The sequence below is a fragment of the Gossypium hirsutum genome, chromosome A01, assembly GCF_007990345.1.
Source record: "Gossypium hirsutum isolate 1008001.06 chromosome A01, Gossypium_hirsutum_v2.1, whole genome shotgun sequence".
Classification (NCBI taxonomy): Eukaryota; Viridiplantae; Streptophyta; class Magnoliopsida; order Malvales; family Malvaceae; genus Gossypium; species Gossypium hirsutum.
In genome coordinates this window covers 6,414,419-6,440,036 of record NC_053424.1, presented here as the reverse complement: position 1 = coordinate 6,440,036, position 25,618 = coordinate 6,414,419, and the positions used below count along the sequence as shown (strand labels likewise).

General features: G+C 28.9%; 3 protein-coding genes across 3 annotated transcripts; all 3 read right to left on the bottom strand.

Moving 5' to 3' along the window:
* Nucleotides 1-1,877: 1,877 nt before the first annotated feature.
* On the bottom strand, nucleotides 1,878-5,311 carry LOC121204682 (peptide-N4-(N-acetyl-beta-glucosaminyl)asparagine amidase A). The gene is made up of 2 exons (XM_041074986.1): nucleotides 2,945-5,311; nucleotides 1,878-2,181 (listed from the first exon to the last, which is right to left on the bottom strand). Exon 1 carries the CDS (start codon nucleotides 4,896-4,898, stop codon nucleotides 3,036-3,038), a length of 1,863 nt encoding a protein of 620 aa, XP_040930920.1. The 5' UTR covers nucleotides 4,899-5,311; the 3' UTR covers nucleotides 1,878-2,181; nucleotides 2,945-3,035.
* Nucleotides 5,312-9,017: 3,706 nt separating this feature from the next.
* On the bottom strand, nucleotides 9,018-13,058 carry LOC121204679 (receptor-like protein 9DC3). Its single transcript, XM_041074981.1, has 4 exons — nucleotides 12,855-13,058; nucleotides 12,505-12,576; nucleotides 9,375-10,658; nucleotides 9,018-9,274 (listed from the first exon to the last, which is right to left on the bottom strand). Exon 3 carries the CDS (start codon nucleotides 10,237-10,239, stop codon nucleotides 9,397-9,399), a length of 843 nt encoding a protein of 280 aa, XP_040930915.1. The 5' UTR covers nucleotides 10,240-10,658; nucleotides 12,505-12,576; nucleotides 12,855-13,058; the 3' UTR covers nucleotides 9,018-9,274; nucleotides 9,375-9,396.
* A 3,925-nt stretch (nucleotides 13,059-16,983) lies between these two features.
* LOC121207565 (leucine-rich repeat receptor-like serine/threonine-protein kinase BAM2) lies at nucleotides 16,984-20,608 on the bottom strand. The gene is made up of 5 exons (XM_041077906.1): nucleotides 19,798-20,608; nucleotides 19,285-19,356; nucleotides 17,695-17,838; nucleotides 17,191-17,307; nucleotides 16,984-17,060 (listed from the first exon to the last, which is right to left on the bottom strand). The coding sequence occupies exons 1-5, from the start codon at nucleotides 20,498-20,500 to the stop codon at nucleotides 16,984-16,986; spliced, it is 1,113 nt and encodes a 370-aa protein (XP_040933840.1). The 5' UTR covers nucleotides 20,501-20,608.
* Between the last annotated feature and the right edge of the window lie 5,010 nt (nucleotides 20,609-25,618).

Below are 25,618 nucleotides of genomic sequence, written 5' to 3'. Positions count from 1 at the left end.
TTATTAACTTTAAAAATTTTGAAATATATATTTGAAATATTTTATTAATATATATTTTTTAAATTTTAAATATATATTTTGAAATTACTTTTTAAAATTTTAAATATTATTTTTTAGATATTTAAATATTTTAAACTTTCAAATTTTTTATTAGTTTTATAATAATTTAAATATTATTTAATTTGTTTTATAGTATTTTATTTTAAAAAGTAAAATTTGAATTAATAAAAAATTAAAAAATTATTTTATTTTTTAAAAATACTGCAAGTTTTGAAAAAATAAGGTTGTATAATTATTCAAATGAAAACTATTTTTTTAATTTTTTTATTAATTCAAATTTCACTTTTTAAAATAAAATATTATTTTTAACTTTTAAATAGAATTTAAAAAATAATTTGAATATCTTTAAAAATAATTTAAAAATCATAATTTAAAATATTATAAAATAAATTAAATAATATTTAAATTATTATAAAAACTAACAACAAATTTGAAAGTTTAAAATATTTAAATATTTAAAAAATAATATTTAAAATTTAAAAAATAATTTCAAAATATATATTTAAAATTTAAAAAATATATATTAATAAAATATTTCAAATATATATTTCAAAATTTTTAAAGTTAATAATAATAAATAAATAAATAAATAAAATAAATAAATAAAATAAAGAAAAAAAGAAAAAGAAAAGTAAAAAAAAAAAGGACTAACATGGCAGAATCTGGTGGCGCCATTTAAGTTGACTCTACCAGAAAAATGGTTAATTTTTTTGAAGTCCTCCCATGTTTTTAAAAATTTCAGTATTTTCTTGATATTTATACAAAAAAATTAATTTTTTATGCTCCCTGCTGACGTGGCAAGTTGGTGGCGCCATATATTTGACTCGACCAACTTTTACTGTAGATTTTAGGTCATTTTGGTGTTTAATTAAAAAAATGGATCATTTTGGTACTTAATTAAAATTAAGGGGTTATTTTAATAAAAAGGCCATACAATCTGTTTTGAAGTAAATATTGTGTTTTCAGGTTTTGGATCCGACAAGTCAGACTATCAATTTCTAAATCAATTTGTTTAAATTAAATAAATTATTAAAAATTCATCTCAAACTAAAAATTCAAGTCAGTTTGCTAGGTTCGGGCCTAGTTTGGTTCAAAAATGGGCTTAAAATTTTATCCAAGCCTGACCTGAATAAAAATGTTAAAATTAGATCCCGACCTACTAAAAAATTTGTATACTTAACTAATACTAAAATAGATGCAACTTAACAAGTAAATGCATCTAAAATAATAACAAAATTAACAAATGCCTCTAAAATAATAACAAAATTAACAATTAAATAAATTTTATATAATATCCAAATAATAACAACAAAATAGTACCAACATAATAGTAAAATTGTAGCAAAATAAGAATAAAAATTAAAAAATAGCACTAAAAAGCAAATTTTCATTTAGTGAATTCAGATTGGGTTGAGCCCAGGCCAAAAATACCTTACCCGAGGTCCGGCTTGTTTTTTAAACTTACATTTTTTTTTGTTCAAACTTATTTTTCAAGCCTATATTTTTATCTAAATCCTCTCACATTTTAGACTGACCGTAGGCATGACCAGGTAACCCGACCTAAATTTATATCAATTGTTTTTTCTTATTTAGAACTACTTGTATAACTTCTTAACCCTTTAATATAAAAATAAACGCGTTTTAATATACTGAAATTCATCTCTACCTATATTAATTTAATTAAATCTAAATTTGTGACCATTTTAATAATCAAAGACCTAATTTAAAAATTAAAATCTAAAAGTGAAGGCATAATCAGTACTTTTTAATAGAACTTAAAAAGAAAAATCAAAATTCAATCAATTAATGAGACTAAATTGAATTAAAAATCAGAAATCTAATTTATATAATTTCCAATTAGGGTTTAACATATTTCACAAAATAAGTTTATCAACAAAAGAGGAAATTATTAGAAGCATAATATCACCGACGACTTGTGAGAAGAGAATGGAATTGGCATATTTGCTCTTCCCTATTAATGTTCATCTAACATAAAAAATGTGAGATATTTGTAACAATCCAGTACTCCCACACCAACAATTAAATATCATCTTCAAGTTTTGTCACCTGAAGCTACGTCCCATAAAACCTTTTCACATAAACGGAAACCATGAACGCTAGCTGCAACAAAAAAGACAATGAATATTATTAGTAAGAGAGATTCATGTTTTACAATGATGCATATTGGTGCATAAACAGTATTGTATGAGGAAGAAATGGAAATCCTTGAGGCTGTTAAACTGTAAATAATAGTCTAATAAGAGCCGATGCAATGTCTAGTGGCTTCTAAGCAGCCTCAGCTACTTCTTTTTCCATATCCTATTCTCAAGTCTTGGGATTCTGTCTTTTGGCAAGACATCCAATGGCAGACCCGAGCAAATGAACTTCGGATGGAAGACCCGACAGGTGAGGGAAGACCAATTTTAACAATCTAAATGAAAGATATCCGCACATATTTAGCTCTGTTAGAGAAAAAAACATTTCCATCGTTTTGCATATATCTGGTACTAGCAAAGACAGTTCCACATGCTCTAATGTAGCATGAACTAGATTATGGGACTGGCAGAGATGAATGGTTGAAAATTCAACTTTATCTAGATTATTCATAGAGAAATTTAAACTGTGGTATAAAGTCAAAAGGATAGACAGTGTACAGTACACCAAAAGTATCTGAATATAGTTGGAATTTAATTCAGGTAGATTATACATGGCATTTGGTTGCAAAATAATACTTCTAGGATCCAACGAAGTTCGTTATAAACTACAACAGCTTAGTTTTAGATTTGAGTTGTCAAACTTAAGGTCAGATAGAAGAATCACCTAAGTTCATTCAATTGCAAAAAATGTGATAAAAAGAAAAGGATGCAAGAGTAGAAACACTTACCATTTATTTGGAGTATCCATATGCACGAATCTTGATTATCTAATTCGAGAACTCCAAATAAAGCAAGTCAAGAATCAAAGGAGTCAAAATACTAGTTTCCATTCGGATCAACTACATGAGACGTTAGAAAAGCTCTTCTAGCTGGAAATGACCACCTTCTGCTAAGACCGTATCCAAAATGAGATTTTGCTCTTTTATTACATGTGTTTTGCACTTCATCGTGAAGAATGGTGTAGTTTGAGCTGCTTATGTTTCTAGAGTAGCAAAATTTACTACTATCGTAATTATATGATTGTTGGGTACTTCCGACTCCACTCACAACCAGGTTGTCTTTTATAATTATTACACCCTTTCCTTTCTGCAAATTTCTGAGTGAACTGCTAGGCGACCTGGCATCGGCATCTTTAAACTTCTTCTCATTGAATCCTAATGTGACATTAGCTACCATCGATAGAGTTCCATTTCCTTGATCAACATCATCACTGTATAAGTATAAATGAAACCTCTTGAGTGATTTCTTTGATTCGACATTAGAAGCTGGTGACTTTGCATAAACACTGTCATCAAAATGGATCGTCTGATTCACAATCTGCAGATTCCCATCCTTGCCCATCAACATGGAGTTGCTATACCTTAAATCTTGAATGGATTCAGTTGTGACCGTCCCATAAGTGGACTTGACCCATCCAGTAGAGGATACGAACCTGGATGTATTAGTAACAAAGGTTCCATTCAATCCCTTAAAATCTAACACAGAAGAAACAGCAAGAGGAGCCACTTTATGTTGCAAAAGCTTCCCTTCGGTCTTTGCACTATTGCTATCTAACCATAGATGCAAATTGGCATCAATGTACCACACATTCAAGGCATTTGTAACACCAAAACTTAGTTTATGTTTTTTCCCATCCAATAAACTCCCTAAAAAGGGACTAATTTCGATATCATAAGTGGGGAGATCAAATGAACCAATACCACTAATGGGTCGCCATAAGAGCGGATTAATTCCTCCTGTGTAAACCACAGTAAAAGGCCAAATGGCACCAACTACTTCATCATCCAAACTAACCACTACCTCTCTAAAAGGTCCATTTCCAGCAAAACCTGTAAGATTATTGGCAGCAATATACTCGTTTGGAAGATTCCCATACCAAAACTCATCATTCTCATGAAATGACACGTACACCTCCAATACAGCCCTATAAACATTTTGAGGAATTTCAAATTCCTTCACTTTAACATCAGTAGAATTCTCGATCTCATACCACAACCCATCATTCAATGGCAAATCAAGCGAAAAGGGTATGATCAAATCGGCTTTAGAACCAAACCCAGACCCTAAATTTCTTGCCTTTTCCTCATAAAGGTTCATTTTTTCCACAGCAGGGTAAAAATAAAGAGTGACATTGACATGGTAAACACCGGTATAAGTTTTGTCAACAAGATTTCCCATATAAACAGCAAAAGTTTGAGTCTTGTTGGATAAAAGCAATGAGGAATACCTTGTAATATCCTTTTTCACACTCCAAATGATCCCAGTAGCTCTAGGTTCAGCTGTGCAGCTTCTCAAAAGCTCCACTCCAGATAACCAAACTCCAAAAATCCTGTCAAATTGCCTTCCTTTGCAGGTAGCATTCCATTCCAGGACAATCTTGGAAAATTCCTGATATGGGCAATTGGATGGGAAGCTGTAGTTTGCCAAAACAGGAGGTTTGCCATAAGTGAAACCAAAGTCATGTTGAAGGACAGAGAGGGTACAGGGCGTGGTAGTTGGGACATTGATGGGTTTGGTGACTTCAAAAAAGAGAGTTGGTAGAATGGTGGCATTGGTTAATGGTTGGGAAATAAGGGATGATCTGAGGAAGGTTTTGGAATGGTGAAGATTGGCTTTGCAGAAGAGAGGGTCAAGAAATAGAAGGGGAAGAAAGAAGAGCAAAGGGAAGAAAGAGGAAGCCATGGATGGTGTGGTTGGTGTTTGGTAAGAAAGGGTAGCTGATTTAAAGGGTACCAAATAAGTTAAACTTATGGAGTTAAAAACAAAGTCTATGATTTTGATTTAAGATTTTCTCTGAGAAAAATACATCATAGAAAAAGTTAGAACTGGGAATTATTAGGGGAGAGAAACAAGGGATAGCTTTGGCAACGCATTGGAAAAAAAAAAAAAAATCTGATAGAGTAGAAAGTGCACTGATGACATTACATTACAGATGGGCTAAGCTCATCTTGTCTTGTAAGGTCAGCAAGAGAAAAAGCATCAAAATTGACAAGAAATGGTATGTATCATGGGAAAATTAATCATGATTGAGGTATTGCAGCCTTTGTTTTACATCATTTCAGCCATTATCAGTGTTTATCATTATGTATTGGCTTGTTTCAATTCGTACAAGATTATGATATTTTAAATCAATTTCCAATAATTTTATCTTATTTATTATTTTTAATAAATAATTTTAAAATAAAATATAATTGTTTAAGTGAGGTTGTTTAATAAACTGAAAGTTTAAGTATCGAGAAGTTAAGAATTAAAAAAGTATTGAAATTTTAAATATTTAATTTAAGTTATGAAATATATTTTGGTATATTACTTAAAATTAAATATGGAATATAATTAAATTATTTGATAAATATAATTTTTAAAAATTTAAAGGTTAAGTATTTAAAAATTAATTTTAAATAACAAAAATAACTAAAAATTCTATAATAAGTGATAATGTAACACACTCAGCCTAGAAGTTTAACTCAAATTTGGACGAGTTACACCAACATATTGAAAATTGATTTCAGTAATTATCCAAAAAAATTCAAAACTTTACTTGTTCATGGCGGAAAAATATTTTCGGAGTTTAATGTTGAAAACCAAAATTCGTTTTGTTGACTTGAGTGGTTTTGTAGTTTCACGTTAAAAAATATCAATTACTGATGAATTTAGAAAAAACCAAGACGAGATCAGAAACAGACTACAAACCCAAAAGATCAAAAGCATTTTTACATTATTGTAAAAAAATCTAAGCTCCCACACATCGTTCGATCCTAAGTCAGATACTTACTTGAACACACAAAGATAAAACCAAAATGTGAGCTAAAAAGCCCAGTGTAAAACCAACATCAATTATAGTTAACAAAACATAATATATAAATCAATGTAAACACATTGAACTTAATAGCAAGTGTAATATAACAGAACAATACAACCCAACCAGAACAAGACAAATCAGAACATAACAAAACAAAACAGAGCAGAGCAAAACATAACAAAGCAGAACATAACAGAACAAAAAATGTATGTTTACGTCGTTACAGTATTTGTCAAAACCATTCAGAATGTAGATTTATCAGAAAACATCCTACCCAACTCCGCTACACACCAAAATAGAGTTTCCCCAATACTCGTCCAACCAAATCACACCAACTGATAACCATGGATAGTGCCACCTGAATTTGCAATTAAAACTATCAGATCAAATACATGTGGTTAAGCCACAATATTGCAGTCAAACTGCCAAAATAGAATTGTGGATAAACCACCAGATAAAACAAATCATTAAACTGCCAGAAACTTCCTCCTTTCAAATCCTCCCGAATCACATGCAATATATCATGGTATGCATAATAAGCATGTAGATCATGCTAACGAACCATAACAGAACTAGTAGGCATGAGAGTCCATGCTTTGTAAAACAGATTTAGCAAACCTCAATAGATCGCATCAGATTGTCATGAAGTATTATGCATGGTTATATATATATATGAATCAATACCAATCGATTCAACATATTCAGATATCACATTTTCTTAATCAACAGTGTGACGTAGAGGCGTACCATCAAACTTAACAGAATACAGATCGTACTTGGATAGTTCATATGCATTAAGCAAGAGCACATTACGTTCTGATAGGCCCTACTTACTTAGGTTCAAACATAGCAGATATACGTATAGATCACAAGTTGTTCATCATTAGATCATCAGATATCAAGTTATATAGCCTAATTCAGATCATACGGACCCTACAGTAGGCTGGTGTTCGTTTCGAACGACGCTTGTGGTTCGAGGGGAAAATTTTTTCACACGGCCTGGATAGTTGGCCCATGTGGTCTCACATGGCCTGGATAGCTAGTCTGTCTGCCTCCATACGGTCTAGTACACGTCCATGTGCTTGCTCGTGCGTTCCACACGGTTTGATACACACTCATGTCACCTGCTAATGTGGTCCTAATCCGTAATCAGTGAGTTACACGGCTTGAACACATGCCCGTGTCATTGGCCCGTGTGAATCCTGTGTAACACATAACCACACATGGCTTGGGCAAATGCCCATGTGCCTCTAATTTTCATGAACAGTGAGTTACACAGCCTGCCACACAGCCGTGTAGTGTCAACAGTCAGTTTTCTGATGCCTAAACTAAAAACAAAAGTTGGGTTATCGGTACCCACCTGATACAGCTTTGATGTGGAAGCAACAAAGATGATTCCTGAGCCTAAAACAACGTTATAGTGCCCAAGTCAGACGATTAAATTGAATCAAATCTCTTAAATAAGCATCCAACTAAAACTATGTCAATTAACTTTTGACACCAACCCCAGATTGGAACTTATCGGCAAATGGACAGCAAACATGCGATTCTTAAGTCGTTGAAAGAATGTAAGACATCGCTCAATCTAACGCTAAGAATGGAGCCAAGAGAAAAGATCAAACCCTGCATAGGACCTAATTCACGTCCAATAGCAAAACAAAGATGATTTGGAAACAAAGAAAGAGAGGGAGAACATTTTTGTCCCCAAAAATAGAAAGAAGGAAGTTACTAAATTTTAAATGAATAAATTAATTAAAAAGGAAAACTAAACTAATTTGCAGAATAATATAAAAAATATTCTCATTGCATACGCAACAATTCAAACACAAGACCTAAAGGTGTACAGAAGTTTAACCATTGAACCAACAGGCTCATTCTTAGAAAAATTTCAAGAAACATTATTCGAACTTAGAATCTCACACGCATCACCAAAACACTTAACCATTGAACAAAATGAAATTCCTTCTTCAAAATTTCTAAAATCTTAACTCAAAATCGAGAGATAACTACTCTTGACTTCACAACTCAATTTCTTCTAAACCGTTTTTTGAGATATTACAAATAAGTACATATCTACTTATCATTTTCTACAGTTTTTTTATTGAAAAAGTTTTATCATTTTTATTATTATGAAATATCAAATGTCCTTAAAAATTAAATCAGTGAAAATATTAATTTTTAGTTAATTTAATCTTTTCAATACACTATCAAACATATTAGATAATATATTTAATTTATAATTTTAAGTTTTATATTTAGATTAAGATATATTCATATGTATATAACTAAGTTATATTTTTAATAAATATTATATATGAAAAATATTTAAACAAATCGATAATTTTTTTGTGAAAAACAAAAAAATATAATTACTCACAATAAATTAGATAAAAGCATCATTAGCCTTATATTGTTGAATAAGCTCTAGAACTTCATTCGAGGCATTATAAAAAACCTGAAGTCTTGTCTTTCCCACTAAGCTCATGGTTAAGTTTTCTAAAGACATGCCGAATGTACTATTGCCCTTCAGTTCTCATAATTTTTTGAACCCTCATGAGCATTATAATATTAGAATCTGTTGATAAATTTTCTTATAAAATCGTGACTATCTCAAGATTATCGGTCTAAATTGTGATCCTTCTAAACCTTTTACTAAGCAACACCAATAAACCATCTAAAATTCCTCATAACTCAGCCTCAAAAATTTAGCATTGCGATGGTTGAAACCCAAGATCCAGTTCGCATATTGGTTTGCAGTACACCTCTAGCAGAAGCACTTTCATTGCCAATAGTCACTGCACTGTCAGTGAACAAATGTACCTATGTATTAAATTGCCAATAGTCACTGCATTGTCAGTGAACAAATGTACCTACGTATTAACCATGGGTGTTCGAGAAACATTAAACAATTCGATAAATTTAAAATGGAATGTATTAGTACTACTAAATAAACAATACATCTAGTTGAATGTCTTGAAAAAAAAAACATTACGATCCTCAGCTAAAATTTAGTACACAAACACTAATCTAAATTAAAGAAGTAATTATAGTGGGTGCTGCAATCTATTTCAAAACTTGAAAACAAATCAACTTCTTGCGAAGTGTAAAAATCTCATACCATGAGAGCTGAAAAACTATGCAAAGAAAAGCTGAAAAACCAAAGCAAACTATCATCAGTAAGAACACCCATGAACATACATTCCATGGAGAGAAGCAGCTATGGATGCAGAACATACTTCATCTTTTCTCGGACTCATTCCTGATGGATGAAAATAAAAACAATCAATTTGAGATTTACCTTATTATTCATTTAGCTGGCAAAAGTAGCATGTTTATTTCTATGAAATACAATAACTCACATATAATGATAGACTTGCAGGACTACTTTCTTTTCTTCCCAAACCAGCTCGAAACTTTGTTTCGCAAGTCTCTCTCAATCATTCTTACAAGCCACCGTGGTCTTCCTGTCGTGGATACAATATATGCCATGCTAATTCCTAATACCATTCCACATCCATACCCCATCATTGCAAGTTTCCAAATAAAAGCAATTCCATTTCCATTATCTTCCTCATCTTGCGCTGGTTCTGGTATTTCATCATTGTTACATTCCTTCGATAATGGGGGTCCACACAAACCCAAGTTCCCTAGATAAGAGTCGCCTTCAAATGTATCAAATTGCTTGCCACTGGGAATGGGTCCGACAAGGTTATTATTTGAAAACCTCAACACTTCAAGAAATGTCAAATTTGTCAATTGGGAAGGGATTCTGCCACTCAGCTTGTTAAACGAGAGATCTAATGATTCAAGTGCTGCCAAATTCCCAAATGACGGTGGGATAGGACCAGTCAGACTATTATGAGAGAGATTGAGTGCATGAAGCAATCTAAGCTCTCCAACTGCCTTAGGAATTTCTCCATGGAATCCATTGTCCGATAAATCTATGCATGTGAATATGGGCATAAGTGCTTTTATTATATACTCTAGTTCCAAACCTTTTATTGTTAACAGAACAGAGTATGAAAATAAATCATATTCATGACCAACTTCTTCTTTCAGAGCTTTGAGATTTTGGAAGAACTCGGTTGGCAATAAGCCTGTGAAGTCATTATGAGAGAGATCAAGCATTTGCAGTCTGGAGAAGGAAAAAGTGGTTAAGGAGACCTGAATGGAACCATGAAATCTATTAGATCTCAAAATAAGAGCTTGCAGCTTGGGAAGCATGCCTAACCAATGGGGAAAGGTATCACTTAAGTTGTTGTTTGCAGCATTCAGAACTCGTAGTTCGCTGCAATTAATCAAAGATAACGGCAGTATCCCTTCCAATTGATTTTCATTAAGGGCAAGATATCTCAATTTATTAATTGGATTCCAGTTCCCAATTTCCCCTGGAATCCTGCCTCTAATGCTGCAGCTCGAAGCATCGAAATATAGAAGAGAAACCGACAGATTTCCTATAGAAGCCGTAAGGTAACCACTGATCAATGGATTTCCTGCAAATGCCAAGAAAGCCAAGTCACTGCAGTTTGCTAATGCTGATAGAAAGCTGCTTTTCGAGGATGACAGTGTGCTACTTAAATCATTATTCGATATGTCCAGCGCTTTTAGATATCTTAGATTACCCAAGGCAAGTGGAATACTTCCTGCAAAATCAATTACTTAAAAGGTAAAGATATGTAAGTTGAGAGGCATTCAAGTGAACAGTTATATATCGACCTAGTGAACAAATTCAACATATCACCCCTTTCCCAATTTTCTAATCCATTGGGTTGGGTTCTATTCCTAATTATCACAATAAGCAAAAATTAAAACTGCTATATAGCTAACTGTAAACACAAATTTATCTCGATCTATTTTTGTACTGATAACTGATTGATATTGTTAGAATTAAATTGATAGAAAAAAAAAACTGCTTTGAAAAAAAAATAGTCGTTGAAAAAGTCAGATAAAATTTTGAAAAAGTAAATGTTTTATTTATTATTTATTTTGTTACAACATTAATATTGATATAACTTCCTCCACTAATATATTAATGGAATACAAACTAAATTGGAAAATTACAATTTTTTTTTATTTTGGAAATTTTTAAAATATATCAACGGTGTAAAAATTTTAGTCAATTTTTTATTTGTCCTTATATTATGCGCAAGTTGTGAATTTAGTTATTGTAATTTAATTTAATTAAATTTAGTCCATGTATTTTTTAAATTAGTCAATTTTAGTCTCTATATTTTTTAAAATTTAAAATTTTAATATTGACCTGAACTGTAAGAATTAAATATGTCTAGTTAAATTCTATTTCTAAACTTGTAATATGCCTAAAATTATAAATTTAGTCCATAATTTTTTAATTATATAACGACTTTACTTTTTTTTTATTTTAAAAAATAATAAGTATCTATCAACTCGCATACATTTTTGTATTTTAAACAACCATAGCCGTAACTTCTCTCAAATAATTTTAGTTATTTAATTTTAGGATAATGTACTAACTATCACACGCTGTTCAAACAAATTTTTTTTGGTTAAATAAGGTACTATTATATGTTTTTTTTTTGTTTTAGTTTTAATTGAAGTGATAAACTTGTTACCTTTTTAAGCACGGCATTTTCACATGATTGTTTAAATTATATCTTACTAATTGATTGAATCGAGAATTAGTTGAGATATTGATATGAAGAGAGATATCATATCATTTGATTGAGAATCTATATTTATTAATTGAACTAGGCTAAAAATTGATTAAACTAATTTTTTTATTTTATAAATTTTTAAAGATTTATATACTAAAATAAAACAAATTAATTGAATTGATTAAATTGACGAAAAACAAATTAATTGAATTGATTGAATTGGCGAACCGATATCTTGAATAAAACAACCAACCAATTCTAAAACCTTTCATTTTCATTCTCATGTGCAAATTGAAATTGCAAACACACAAGGAAAAAAACAAGTTTTATCCTTTTTTTCTTTACTTCTATACATGTCACTGCAAATTTGTTATAAAAATTTAATATTAATATTTAATTATACATTTAAATTCATATGATTAAGGTTGTGTTTGATAAATTAAAAATTTAAGTGTTAAAAAATTAAGTATTGAATTTTCACTGTTAAATTTTATAAGTGTTGAAAAATTAAAATATTATAAGTCAATTTTATTTTTGTTTTATAATATTTGCAGGCACAAATACATTGTACCTGTATGTTTTTTACTTTTTAGTGCTGGGTTTTGTCTCCTTTAAGCACTCTTATTTGACGTTATACATTTGTACTTGCCGTATTTTATCGTATTAACAAAATTCTTGCCTTAACAAAAAAAAAATTTATAGCATAACTCAAAAGTAAATTTACCAAATGCACAAGTATAAAATATTTAACACATTCAAATAAATTGAACATAAATTTAATTTAAGGAAGAAAAAAAGAGTAAAAAATAATAATTATAAAATTGAACATAAATGGTAAAAAAATATAATATAATACCTGTTAGGGAATTAAAGGATAAATAAAGGCCTTTCAACCATGTTAAATTACCAATTTGTTGTGGGATTACACCTGTAAAATAAAATTAATTTATTAAACAAATATAAGTATTTTTTTTACTTTACTTATTAAAAAACCAAAGTAAAACATAAGTTTAGAAGAATCAAATCAAACTTATACAAGTTTAGAAGAATTACAGTAATAGTTGTGAGTCAAACTTACTAGTTTGGTTATTGCTTTTACTTCTAGCAAATTATGAAATATTTCAAAAGAAATAGAAAAAAAAAACAAAAAACAAAAGATAAGTAGATAATTATATATAATTGATTAAAGATATTGATATATAATACCTGTTAAAGAATTACTGAATAAACTGAGAATTTTCAAACGTCTTAGATTACTGATAATCGGAGAAAGATGCCCTTTTAACAAATTTCTAGAAATGATTAATTCTTCCAAGTTGAGAAGACTTCCAATTTCATGTGGAATTACACCTGTACAATTAAATTAATTCATTACACAAATATATATATATAAAAGTTGTTTTACCTTTTATTTAAAATTAAAAAAATTGAGATTCAATAGTCCAAATATGATATTGTTAATAAATTTAAATATCACTTAAATATATATTTAAATAATACCCGTTTGATAATTTAGGTCAATTAATTTCACTATGTCAAGCATAAAAGAATTGAAATCAATTTATAAATTTAGGAAAAATGGTTTTTAAGCCAAATTAATTTTACAACAAAAATGATAATGGTAAACAAAAACCTTATCAAATTGTCTTTTTAAGCCAAACAAAATTAGCTTTTTACTTTTCAAAAACCACTTTAGGTGTTAAATTATAAATTTGTCCCTAATTTATATTAACCAGAACAGATAAATATAATTCATATATTTGAATTAAATTTTACAAACAATTTATATTAATTACCTAAAAATATTTAAATTTAAATTTCATTTCTCATAATATTAATAATGAGTTGCCATAAATTGTTTTATTATATTTGAACTATAATCTAAGTTGAATATTTATTAATATTAAAATAATGTTAAATATTTAATAAATTATTTTTAATTTTTTATTATAATTTAAGTTATCATAATGTTAATAAATTTAAATATCACTTAAAAATATCTAAAATAGATATTTTTAATTTTTTTAAAAACCCTTTTCAATAATTTGATTATTTCTTTTACTTCTAATAAATATTAGAATCTTTGTTTTTAAAATTTTAATACCTAAACATTATTTCAAACAAAATATAAAAATAAAACGATAACCAGATAATTATCCAAAATTAATCAAAGAAAATTGAAAAAAAAATTCCTACCAGAATTATGAATTAAGAATTTATATGTAAAAAAAAAAAGGTAAAGTAACAAAATACTTACTAAAATATTGATTTCCTTGTCGGCTAAAAAAATTTTCGATTTAATCATTAAAATTTTTAAATTTAAATATTTTAATTCTAAGCATAACGAATTTAACAAATTTAACCCTAAATATTTACAAAATTTATCATTTTATCTCAAATTTTAAAAATAATAATAATAATAATTGATAAGTTTTGATTTTAAAAAATGTTGTAAACATTGAAGGCTAAATTTTATGTTTAATACCTAAATTTAAATTTAAAAATTGAATAATCAAAACAAAATAAATGTATATTCAAAAAAAAAAAAAGAAGTTACCACGCTGGAGCTTTTCTTAGAGTCCTTGTATCCGGTCAGCATTGTGAAAGCAAAGCTCTTTGCCATTAGTAAAGCTCTGAATCACTTCAAAAGCTCTTATGGGTTCGATTTAACAGGACTCGTCATTGATTTTTATATCTTATATGCTATAGATTAACTATGCTCAAACGTGTTTCTTAGGCATTGAGAACATGACGACACTCTAATGAAAATTGACAACTTAATTTCTGCAATCTTTAATGTTAAATTCTATCATGTATTTAGGGGTATGAATGTTTCGCAAACCTCTTGCTTAAATCTGACCTATATGTATTTTACTTATTGCTAGGTTTTGTCTCTTTTGCATCATACATTTGTATTTGTCGTATTTTATTGTATTAATAAAATTCTAGTCTTAGCAAAAAAAAAAAATATGTTAGCATAATTGAAAAGCAAATTCACCATTAAATGAAATGCACAATTATAAAACATTTAACACATTTATGAAAATTGAACATAAATTTAATTAAAAAAAGAAAAAAAGAAAAATTATAAAATTAAACATAAATGATGAAAAAATAAAATATAATACCTGTTAGGGAATTATCGGATAAATAGAGAAATTTCAACTGTGTTAAATTACCAATTTGTTGTGGAATTACACCTACACAACAAAATTAATTTATTAAACAAATATAAAATTATTTTTTATTTTACTTTTTTAAAAGTGGAGGTTGAATAGTCTAAATTTATAAGCACACTCATTCTAAATTTGAAATATATGAAATAGAAATAAAAATAACTAGATATGTATAATTGATCAAAAACTTATAATTTTGGATTTCAAATATTTTCAAATTTGAGTAATTTTAACATCATATAATTTTAGATTTAGGTCATTTCAATTAAACATTCAGTAATAACATGAGCATATAAATTGAACAAAAATTAAATTTAAGAAAAAAAAAGTGAAGAAATGATATACAATACCTGTTAAGGAATTCTTAAATAAATTGAGTAATCTCAAACGTGTTAGATTACCAATGGTTGGATAAATATGCCCTTCTAATAGATTGTTAGAAATCATTAATTCTTCTAAGTTGAGAAGACCTCCAATTTCGTGTGGGATTATACCTATACAATCAAATTAATTCCTTACGCAAATATAAAAAAAAAATTTACAGATTAAAATATTGAAGTTAAGTCAAATTTTATTATCTGTCGCACACTAAAATAAAGCTTAAAATAATGCCCGTTTGATAATTTAATTCAATCAATTTCTTTATGCCAAGCATAAAAGAATTAAAATAATGCCCATTTGATTATTTCCAACGACAGAGAAAAAAAAAACGATAACTAGATAATTATGCAAACTTAATCAAAGAAAATTAAAAGGAAAAAACTTTCTTACCAAAATTATGAATTAAGCCCTTTGATGTTTAAAAAACCGGCTAAACTATAAAATATTCACTAAACTATTGAGTTAGTTTTATTTTTGTCACTTAATTATTAATATATTTTCATTTAATCATTATATTTTTCAAAATTAAATATTTCAGTCATTCTTCCGTCAATTTCCATTAGATGAGTGATGGAAAGCTTACGTAGACCTTTTTTATTGATATAATAATAACAAATTTAGTTTTCTAATGTTTACATATTCTATCAATTTGATCCTAAATATAAAAAGTTTAACAAATTTAACCCTCAATGTTTACAAAATTTATACTTTTAGTTCAAATTCTAAAATAATTCAATAAATTTAACCCTCAACATTTACAAAATGATAAATTTTTATTTTTAAAAATGTTATAAATGTTGAAGACTAAATTTTATTTTTGATACCTAAACTATTATTCTATTATGATTTTTAGTCCAAATTTTATAACATGGTTTAAAAAAATTGTTAGCTATTTTCGCATTCTAATACAAAAATCATTCACGCTTGATTTATCGTTCAAAATATACGTAAACATGTGAAATTTTGAATACAATAATGTTAGATTAGAGATATGTACCTTTTAATCGAGATTGAATTTCCATATATTGAAATATTAAAAGTTCTGCGGGTCTTATTCTACGCTGTTTGAACTGAAGCATGCCTTAAAATTTTCATGTAAGAGATTGTTGTTACAATTTTGTAGAAATTTAAGAGGGTTAAATTTGTTATCATTGTAAGAGATTAAAGATATATACGAGATTGTTGTTACCATTGACCTAAATTTGTTAAATTTTTTATATTTAGGATCAAATAATATAATTTGTAAAATGGAGGACTAAATTTATTATTAAATTAATAAAAAAGGCTTGTGTCAACTTTTCGTCTCTCATTTAACAACAACAAATGGATGAGTGACTAAAATATTTAATTTAAAAAAATTTAATAATTAAATAAAAAAATTAATAGTTAAATGATTAAAATAGAAGAAATAGGTTAATCACTATTTTTATACTTTACAAAAAAATCTAACACGCTGTAGCTTTTCCTAGGACACGCTTTTATTCTGTCGGCATTGTGAAAGCAAAGCTCCTTGCTATTAGTAAGGCTCTGAATAACTTCAAAAATTTTTATGGGTTCAATTTGACAGGATTCATCATTGAATTTGATGCCTTATATGCTATATATATTAACTATGCTCAGACGTGTCTCTTAGGCCTTGAGAACATGAAGACGCTCTAATAGAAATAGACAACTTGGTGTCCGCAATCTCTAATGTTAAATTCTATCATGTTTTTAGAGAGATTAAAGTTGTTGCAGACATCTTGCTAAATCTAGTGCACATCGTACCTATATGTTCTTTATTTCTTAGGTTTTGTCTCCTTTAAGCACTCTTCTCTGGCAGTACTTGCGTTTATCGTATTAGTAAGGTTCTTGCCTTAGCAAAAACAAAAATTATGCAATAGCATGATTCAAAAGCAAATTTGGAGGAGTATAAAATATTTAATATATTTGTATAAATTGAACATAAATTTAATTTAAGGAAGAAAATAAAAGTAAAAAATAACAATCATGAAATTGAGCATATATAGTGAAAAAATGTAATATAATACCTGTTAGAGAATTATAAGATAAATAAAGATATTTCAACTGTGCTAGATTACCAATTTGTTGTGGAATTACACCTACATAATAAAAATAATTTATTAAACAAATGTATATTTTTTATTTTACTTTTTAAAAAACAAATTTAAAGTTGAAGGTTGAATAGTATAAATTTTATAAGCACCAAATGGATTTTGTAATTTAGACCAATTAATTTTTTTACGACTAGCACCAAAAACATATAATATATTTGGATCCAATTATTTTCAAATTTGAGTAATTACTTTTAACAGTAAATAATTTTGGATTTAGGTCATCTCATTAAATATTATGTTAAAGTATCAAATATTTAATACATTGATAACAACTTGCACATGTATATTGAACAAAAAATAATTTTAAGATGAAACTAACAATGAAGAAAAAAAAGAGTGAAGAAATGATATATATATATATATATATAATACCTGTTAGGGAATTACTAGCTAGATTGAGGAATCTCAAACGTGTTAGATTGCTGATGGATGGAAAAATACTTCCTTTGAACATATTGTTAGAAATTATTAATTCTTCTAAATTGAGAAGACGTCCAATTTCGTATGGAATTACACCTGTACAATTAAATTAATTCATTACAGAAATATATAATAAAAAAACCATTTGAGGTGTACAAACTTAATCAAAGAAAACTCTTAATAAAAAATCTTTCCTACCAGAACTATGAATTAAGCCCTTAGGTGCCTAAAAAAATTACGTAAAAGTATAAAAATAGTCATTAAACTATTGATTTGATTCTGCTTTAGTCATTTAATTATTAATATTTTTATTTAATCATTAAATTTTTTGAAATAAAATATTTTAATCACTCTCTCATTAATTGTTGTTAAATGAGTGGCGGAAAATAGATTTGGGCTTTTTTTTGTTGACCTAATAAAAATTTTAGTTCTCTAATATTTACAAATTCTATCAGTTTGATCATAAATATAAAAAATTCAACAAATTTAACTCTCAATATTTACAAAATGATAAAGTTTGATTTTTAAAAATGTTATAAATGTTGAGGACTAAAATAATTCAATAAATGTTATAAAAAAGTGTTATGCAACATCTTCAGTTATACCGAAATATTAAACAAAAATCATTCACACTCGATTTATCATTCAAAATATACGAAAATATACAAAATTTTGATACAATAATGTTAGATTAGTGATATGTACCTTTAAATCGAGATTGATTTTATATGCAGCTCACCACAAAATTATTATTTAGTAAATGTTGAGGTTAAATAGATTGGATTTTTAGAATTTAAATGAAATTGATAAATTTTTTAAATATTGAGTTAAATTTGTCGAATTTTTTATATTTAGAATTAAATAATAAAATGTGTATATATTGGAGGACTAAATTTATTATTAGACCAATAAAAAATTTATGTTTACTTTTCATCACTCATCTAAGGATAAATAATGAGAAAGTGATTAAAATATTTAATTTTAAAAGATTTAATGATAAAATAAAAAAAAATAATAGTTGAATGAGAAAATAGAATAAAACCTATAGTTTAGTCAACGTTTTTATATTAAAAGGAAATCTAACACGTTAGAGCTTTTCTTAGGACCCTTGTATCTAGTCAACATGTTAAAGCAAAGATCATTGCTATTACTAATGCTTTGAATAACTTTTAGTGGTTAGATTTGACAAGACTCATCATTGAATATAATGCTTTATATGCTATATATTAAATATGCTCAAACGTATCTCTTAAACCTTGCGAACATGAAAACACTCTAATGGAAATGGACAGCTTGCTGTCCGCTATCTCTAATGTTAAACTATATCATGTATTTAGGGAAATTACTGTTGTTGCAGACCTTTTGGCTTATTTTATTATACTAATAAAATTCTTGCCTTAAGTAAATTTATCATTGAATAAAATACAAAAATATTTAACACATTTGTACAAATTGAACATAAATTTAATTTAGGAAAAAAAGAAAATAAAAATTAACGATGATAAAATTGAACATATATAATGAAGAAATGTAATATAATACCTGTTAGAGAATTAAAGGATAAACAGAGATATCTCAATCGCGTAAAATTACCAATTTGTTGTGGGATTGCACCTACATAACAAAATTAATTTATTAAACAAATATAAATATATATATTTTTACTTTACTCCTTAAGAAAATAAATTAAAAGATTGAGATTTAATAGTGCATATTTTATCACCACACTTATTCTAAATCTGAAATACACTAAATTAAAACTCAAATTATGGAATTTGTAATTTAAGCCATTAGTTTGTTTAGATCAAGCATCAAACAATCAAATTAGACTTAAACAAGTTTAGAAGAAGTCAAGCAATAATTGTGAGTCGTACTTACTACCTTGATTATTGCTTTTACTTCTAACAAATATTGGATACTTTGTTTCCAAATTTTAATACGCTAAGCAATATTTCAAATGAAGCTTGCCTATCAAACAAAGTGATAGTGCAGATGAAGAAAGACAACAAATTAAAATAAGCTAATTAAAATAGCATCCAAATACTTTCTGTTTACCTTCTATCTGGTTTTCCTGGAGAAATAGAAGCTCAAGCATTGTCAAGTTTCCTATTTCTTTTGGTAGAATCCCTTCCAAACTATTAAAAGCTAATGATATGTACTCTAACTCTTTGCACTTGAATAAGCCCAAAGGAATTTTGCCAGAGAGCTTATTCCCATCCAAGTAAAGCACTTGCAATCTAGGTAGACGTTCAAACATATCTGATGGGATTTGACCTACAAAATTGTTAGCACTCAAAGACAAGTATTGAAGTTTAGGGAAAGAATCAAACCATGATGGGATTTCTCCGTAGAAATTGTTCAAAACCAAGTTTATAAGTTTCAATCGATGCAAATTAGTCAACTGAATGGGTAATGAGCCATGAAAAGAGTTGTTTGTCAGGTCAAGTGAAGTAAGAAAAGATAGATTCCCAATTTGAGGTGGGACGGTGCCAGTGAGAAGCATGCTAGAAAGGTTAAGGGCTATGACCTTTTGGTGTCGGGATCCACAAGTGACACCAACCCAATTACAAAAGGAAGTAGCAATAGACCAATTGGTTTTTAACATCTTTTGAGGATCGCTAATAATATGTGCTTTCAGTGCCAGAAGAGCTGACTGATCTGTGCTGATATTGGTTGTTGTTTTGGTAGAGAATAAAGCCACAAAATGAAGCAACAGCACCGCCATCATAAGAGCCAGGGAGAACCCAGTGTTCCTCATCAAAATTTGTGGAAGTGAAACAATTGTGATCAGAGTTATGCTCCAAGTAATCTACCGGTGTTTTGGAATAGTTAATATTTCTTGCAAAATTGAATCATATATAGAAAACCAAAGAAGTTTGCTAATCCTGTAATTGTCTACACATATCACTTAACCGCGATTTGTGGCTTAAAGAAACAGTGGTTGGCCTTGACTTGTAATTTTCTGTAAAATTGTTTTCCATTGGCTTCTTCGTGGAAAACTATTAGTGATGACTTGTGACAAACGTCACTTGAATTTCATGTCTAGGTCAAGCATTGCGGTGGATTACCCAAAAATACTGAAAATTATGAATTTTTTTGGATTAGGCTGATTTTTTATTACATTTACTGGATTAAACTGATTTTGGAGAGAGAAGGAAAACACGTCCAGCTGCACACGTTTTTCCTAATGGCTACCTTGCAATGGCTACCCTAATGGTCGAATTCCAACAGCTCCCCCTCAACTACTATTTTTCCCCTATTTAAACCCCTAATTTCTTACTTTTTTTCAATTCACTCTCCACTCTATCTCAATTCATTCTCAATCCTCTCTTAATTCTCGCTCAAAGGCTAGAACAAAAATAATAAAAATTGATGGAAAGAGATTTGAATACAAAACGTCAGGCACATAAATAGAATACATAATCATAAAGACAAGTTTAGATTTACGTGACATATGTAGAGTAAGTTTTTATATTTGATTTTAAATATACGTATATACGTGAATTGCTTTGGTATTTTGTCTATGCCAAAATTATGAATACATGTGCTTGTTAATTATTAGGCCTTGAATAATTACATTATTTGTGTTCAGTTTTGACATGTATGGTTAAAATATATATATCAGTTAAAGATTAAGGTTTTTGGGTTTTTTTTATTGCGCTATTTAGACAATCTTATTTTTGGTTATTTAAGAAACTATATTGCAATAAAAAAATTTAGTTTTAACCTTTAACTGTTATGAAAATTTTAAATTTGAATATTTGTATGTTTATGTATATTTTAAAATAACTTAATTGAAGCAATAAGTCACCAAAGTGATTTTTTTTATAAATGATTTTGTTTTAAAATATAAAAGGTTACGTGCATGTAACTTAAGTTATGTTAATATTGATTGGCCCAAATGAAAGTTAAAAATATTTGTTACAGGCCAATTTTACCCACAAGCCCATTTTAAACCTCAGCCCGTTACATTAAACCCAAAACCTTACCCAAAACCCGAATGACCCACCAAGCTAACCCTTACCCACTAACCCATTTACAACATTAACCCATTAATCACAAAACAACCCACCAAGTTAACCTTACCCAAACCCCAAAACCCAACTGACCCTAGCCCAAACATAAGAGGCCCAAATCCTTGACCCAAATGCTGACTTAGGGTTTCCATTTTTGAAACCCTAACCTGCCCTCTGCCATCGCTACTCAGCCACTTGCCCACCTGCCCCCTGATAGCACTGCAACATCGCCGCTCCACCGATCATGTCTCCACCACCTCTACACCTACAATCATTAAAGTGAAGAGACAGAAATAACAGAAAAAGAAAAAAAGCTTGTAAAAATAGGCTATAAAGAGCCGAATGTAAAACAGTTAAAAAAAAGGAGGAATTTTTTAAAACAAAAAACAATAGATTCAGCCATTTTAGTACCAAGCAATCGATGTCATATATCAAAGACAGATATAAACACCAAAGCAGTGAACATCAGAATACAAGAATCGAAATCGGAGAAGCAGGAGGTGATGTTCCGTCCTTTAAGCTTTAAATCTTTTTTTCCTTTTTTCTTTTTCTCATCTTCTTTTATACAGTCAAATACAGACACATATATATAAACTACAAAAAAAGGAGAAAATTTTACCTTTCACGATGGCCGGCACCGGCGACAGACGGTGGCCGACGATCGGCCGGTGACCCCCCTGGCCGGAACCCCTCTCTCCTTTCTCCCCTCTCTCTTTTCTCCCTTCTCTCTTTTTTTTTTCTTTTTTTTCTTCTACTATTGCAAAATGAATTTTTCAAAAAAAAATTATCTTTTACGTTTTGGTCCCCCCATTAAACGAAAAACGACGTTGTTTTGGCCCCGGGTCGGGTCGACCCGACCTGCTCTGAGCAGGATCCGCGTGTTTTTAAAACGGAAGGGCTATTTGCGCAATCGGCCCTTCCGCTTTTTCATGCATTTACAATTAAGTTTTTATGTTTTAATTTGGCCCCAGAATTTTTCATGGTTTTCAATTTAGTCCCTCCGTGCAGCGCAGCGTTTTAACAGTCGGGAATATTGCGCTTTTGGTTCCTTTAAGTCACACGCGCGTTGCCATTTGGTCCGATTTCCCTATTTTATTCCTAATTTCTCCCCAAAATTGTGTTTTATGTTCGATTTAGTCCTTTTGTTAGTTTACTGCTTTATTTTCAATTTACTTGTTTTCATTTTCTGTTATTTATTTATTATAATATTTGTATTTATTATATTTATTGTATTTATTATAAGTCTTAGTGTATAATCTTTTAGATATGTATGCATACGTAATATACTTATATATTATTATATATATAATTTTTTATTATATATATGTGTTTTAATATTATGTTATATATTTCTTTTACTATTTCATGTATATGCTTTTAAATACTATAATATAAATATTTTTTTGTACTATCTCACGTATATATTTTATCCTTATCATTATGAAGATTAGTATATGTTTTATTATTTATGTATATATCTTTAATACATATAGGTATATGTTTATTACTAATAGATGTTTTCAATAATATTATTATGTATGTATATATTATGTAAATATTTTAACATTATACCGTATGCGCTCTTATACATAGTTTATATATATATTGTTAATATTATTAGTTATATGTTTTATCCCATTTCATATACATATATCTTCACTGCTCTTTTGCTGTTATTAATATTAGCATGCGTTTATCTATATATCTTTATCGAATGTATGTATATATGTGTATTTTAACGGTGTATTTTTATTTTTTATATTGTTGTGCATGTATTGTAATACGCATATGTATATTTTAATTAATTGTATATATTCCTCATGCTATATCACGTATGTATTTTTATATAATCCTTATTATTGTTTTTAATACTATTATATATTTCATCATATACGTGTATATGTATATATAGTAGTTTCCATTATTTCATTTCAATATTTTGTATTATTTATTTCTTTTTTGTGTTATTATATTAGTATATATATTGGTGTATATTTCTTATGTGCATACATTTTTCAATATTTATTTTATATAAGTATATGTACATATTATGTATATATATTTTAACATTACAAATTATGTTTTTACTATCTTAAGTATTATTTCAAATACTATATATAGTATATCTCTAGCATTATCACTATCTATATATATGTGTTTTATGTAACTTACTCTAAATGTTATTTTTTACATATGTGTATTCATTGTGTTCTCGTATTTGATACTATAACTACATTTAATCTTGCATGCATAGTTAGTGCTTGTTAATATTATTGTTATATTCATTATTTGCTTCTATGTATTTCTGTCTTTTATTTTTATTTCATATCCATTTGCTTTACATCTAAAACGAAAATCTTTTTCTAATTAATTTCAATAAGCAAGGCAACATACCGATTTAATATTAAGTCATCGATTTCATCGCTATGTTGGGTGAACATCAATCGACTAGTGTTAAAACGGTATGTCCTTCTCAAAAACCAAAAAAATTAAAATTTCTCGTGTTTTGATCGGATCACGATTCAAAGTTACTTTGAGCTTGCAATTTTGAAAATTAAGATAACACTTGTTTATAAGATACCAATTTTGGGCGTCGCGAGGGTGCTAATACCTTCCTCGCGCGTAACCGACTCCCGAACCTTAATTTTTCTCTGGATTTTGACGTAGGCCTAAACTCGACCTTCTTTTTGTTTTAAAAATAAATTTATTAGGTGTCCGATCACACCTAGGAAAAGATCGGTGGCGACTCCCTTCTTTATTTTAAAATCAAACTTCATTTTTCAAGTTTTCAATAAATCGCCTCAATTAGCGATCGGAAACCAAATTTTATGTCGCTACAGCTGGCCACTCCGCTGGGGATGCTTTTTGAGAGTCGTGTCTGGAATAAACTCGTGTTGTCAAAATTTTCAAAGTTCCTTGTTCACATTAACATTTAGTCGTGATCCTCAAATTTTTGTTTTCAAAAAATCATGCATTTGCATCGTGTTGTATATATTCTTCTAACTTGTTTATCTGTTTGTTTTTCAGCTTTAAATTTTTATGGTTTTAGTTTTGGTTTAGTTTTTAAATAAAACGAAAGGTTTGTGAGTTTCTCCCTACACACCGTGCACGTGCATTTTTCGCATAACATGAGCTCTCTACCCGGGCTCCGTCCATTTAAGTGAAAGTAAACGCTACGCCTTCGTGAGTTAACTCGTCCCTCCGCACAGGCTAGTGAATACTTTCGGGTTACATATGACTTATGCTTTCGTGAGTTAACTTGTCCCTCCGCATAGGCATAAGTAAATGTAATCCCTCGAATTGAACTCGTGAGCCTGTGATGGGCTATGGCCGAGGCTTCGTACTAATCTTAGCAGATGACAGTACGGACAATTCGAGTACCTATCTAGAATCAAAACCGCATATAATGAACCATACGAGCCACCTAACTAGAGCCATGCCGAACCTCCGTTCATTTAGTAGTCACCAAAATAAGTGCACGGGAGGAACGCCTCTTGCCTTTTGCATTTTCACTTTCTATACAAGGGGATTGGGTCTGTTTAATAAACTAAATCGGGTAGCATAACTTGATAAATTTTCCATGTTTTCCTGCCTGTATTTAATTACTAATCAAGGTTGTTTGTCTTTACCTTTTTATTTTTCATCATGCATTATAGGCATCATATTAAAAAGGTGTTGATTAGAGATCGGTTGCCAAAAAACGGGTTTCTAATGGAAGAGTCAATTGTACAAACAACCGAGAAGAATGCCGTGGTTCGGAACTGGTCTCTAAAAACTCAAAAGAAAAAATGGGATAATTTAGTGGAGGGATGTATTGCCAATCTGCCCGAGCATGTAAGTGTGAATGTTCGCCAGAATAA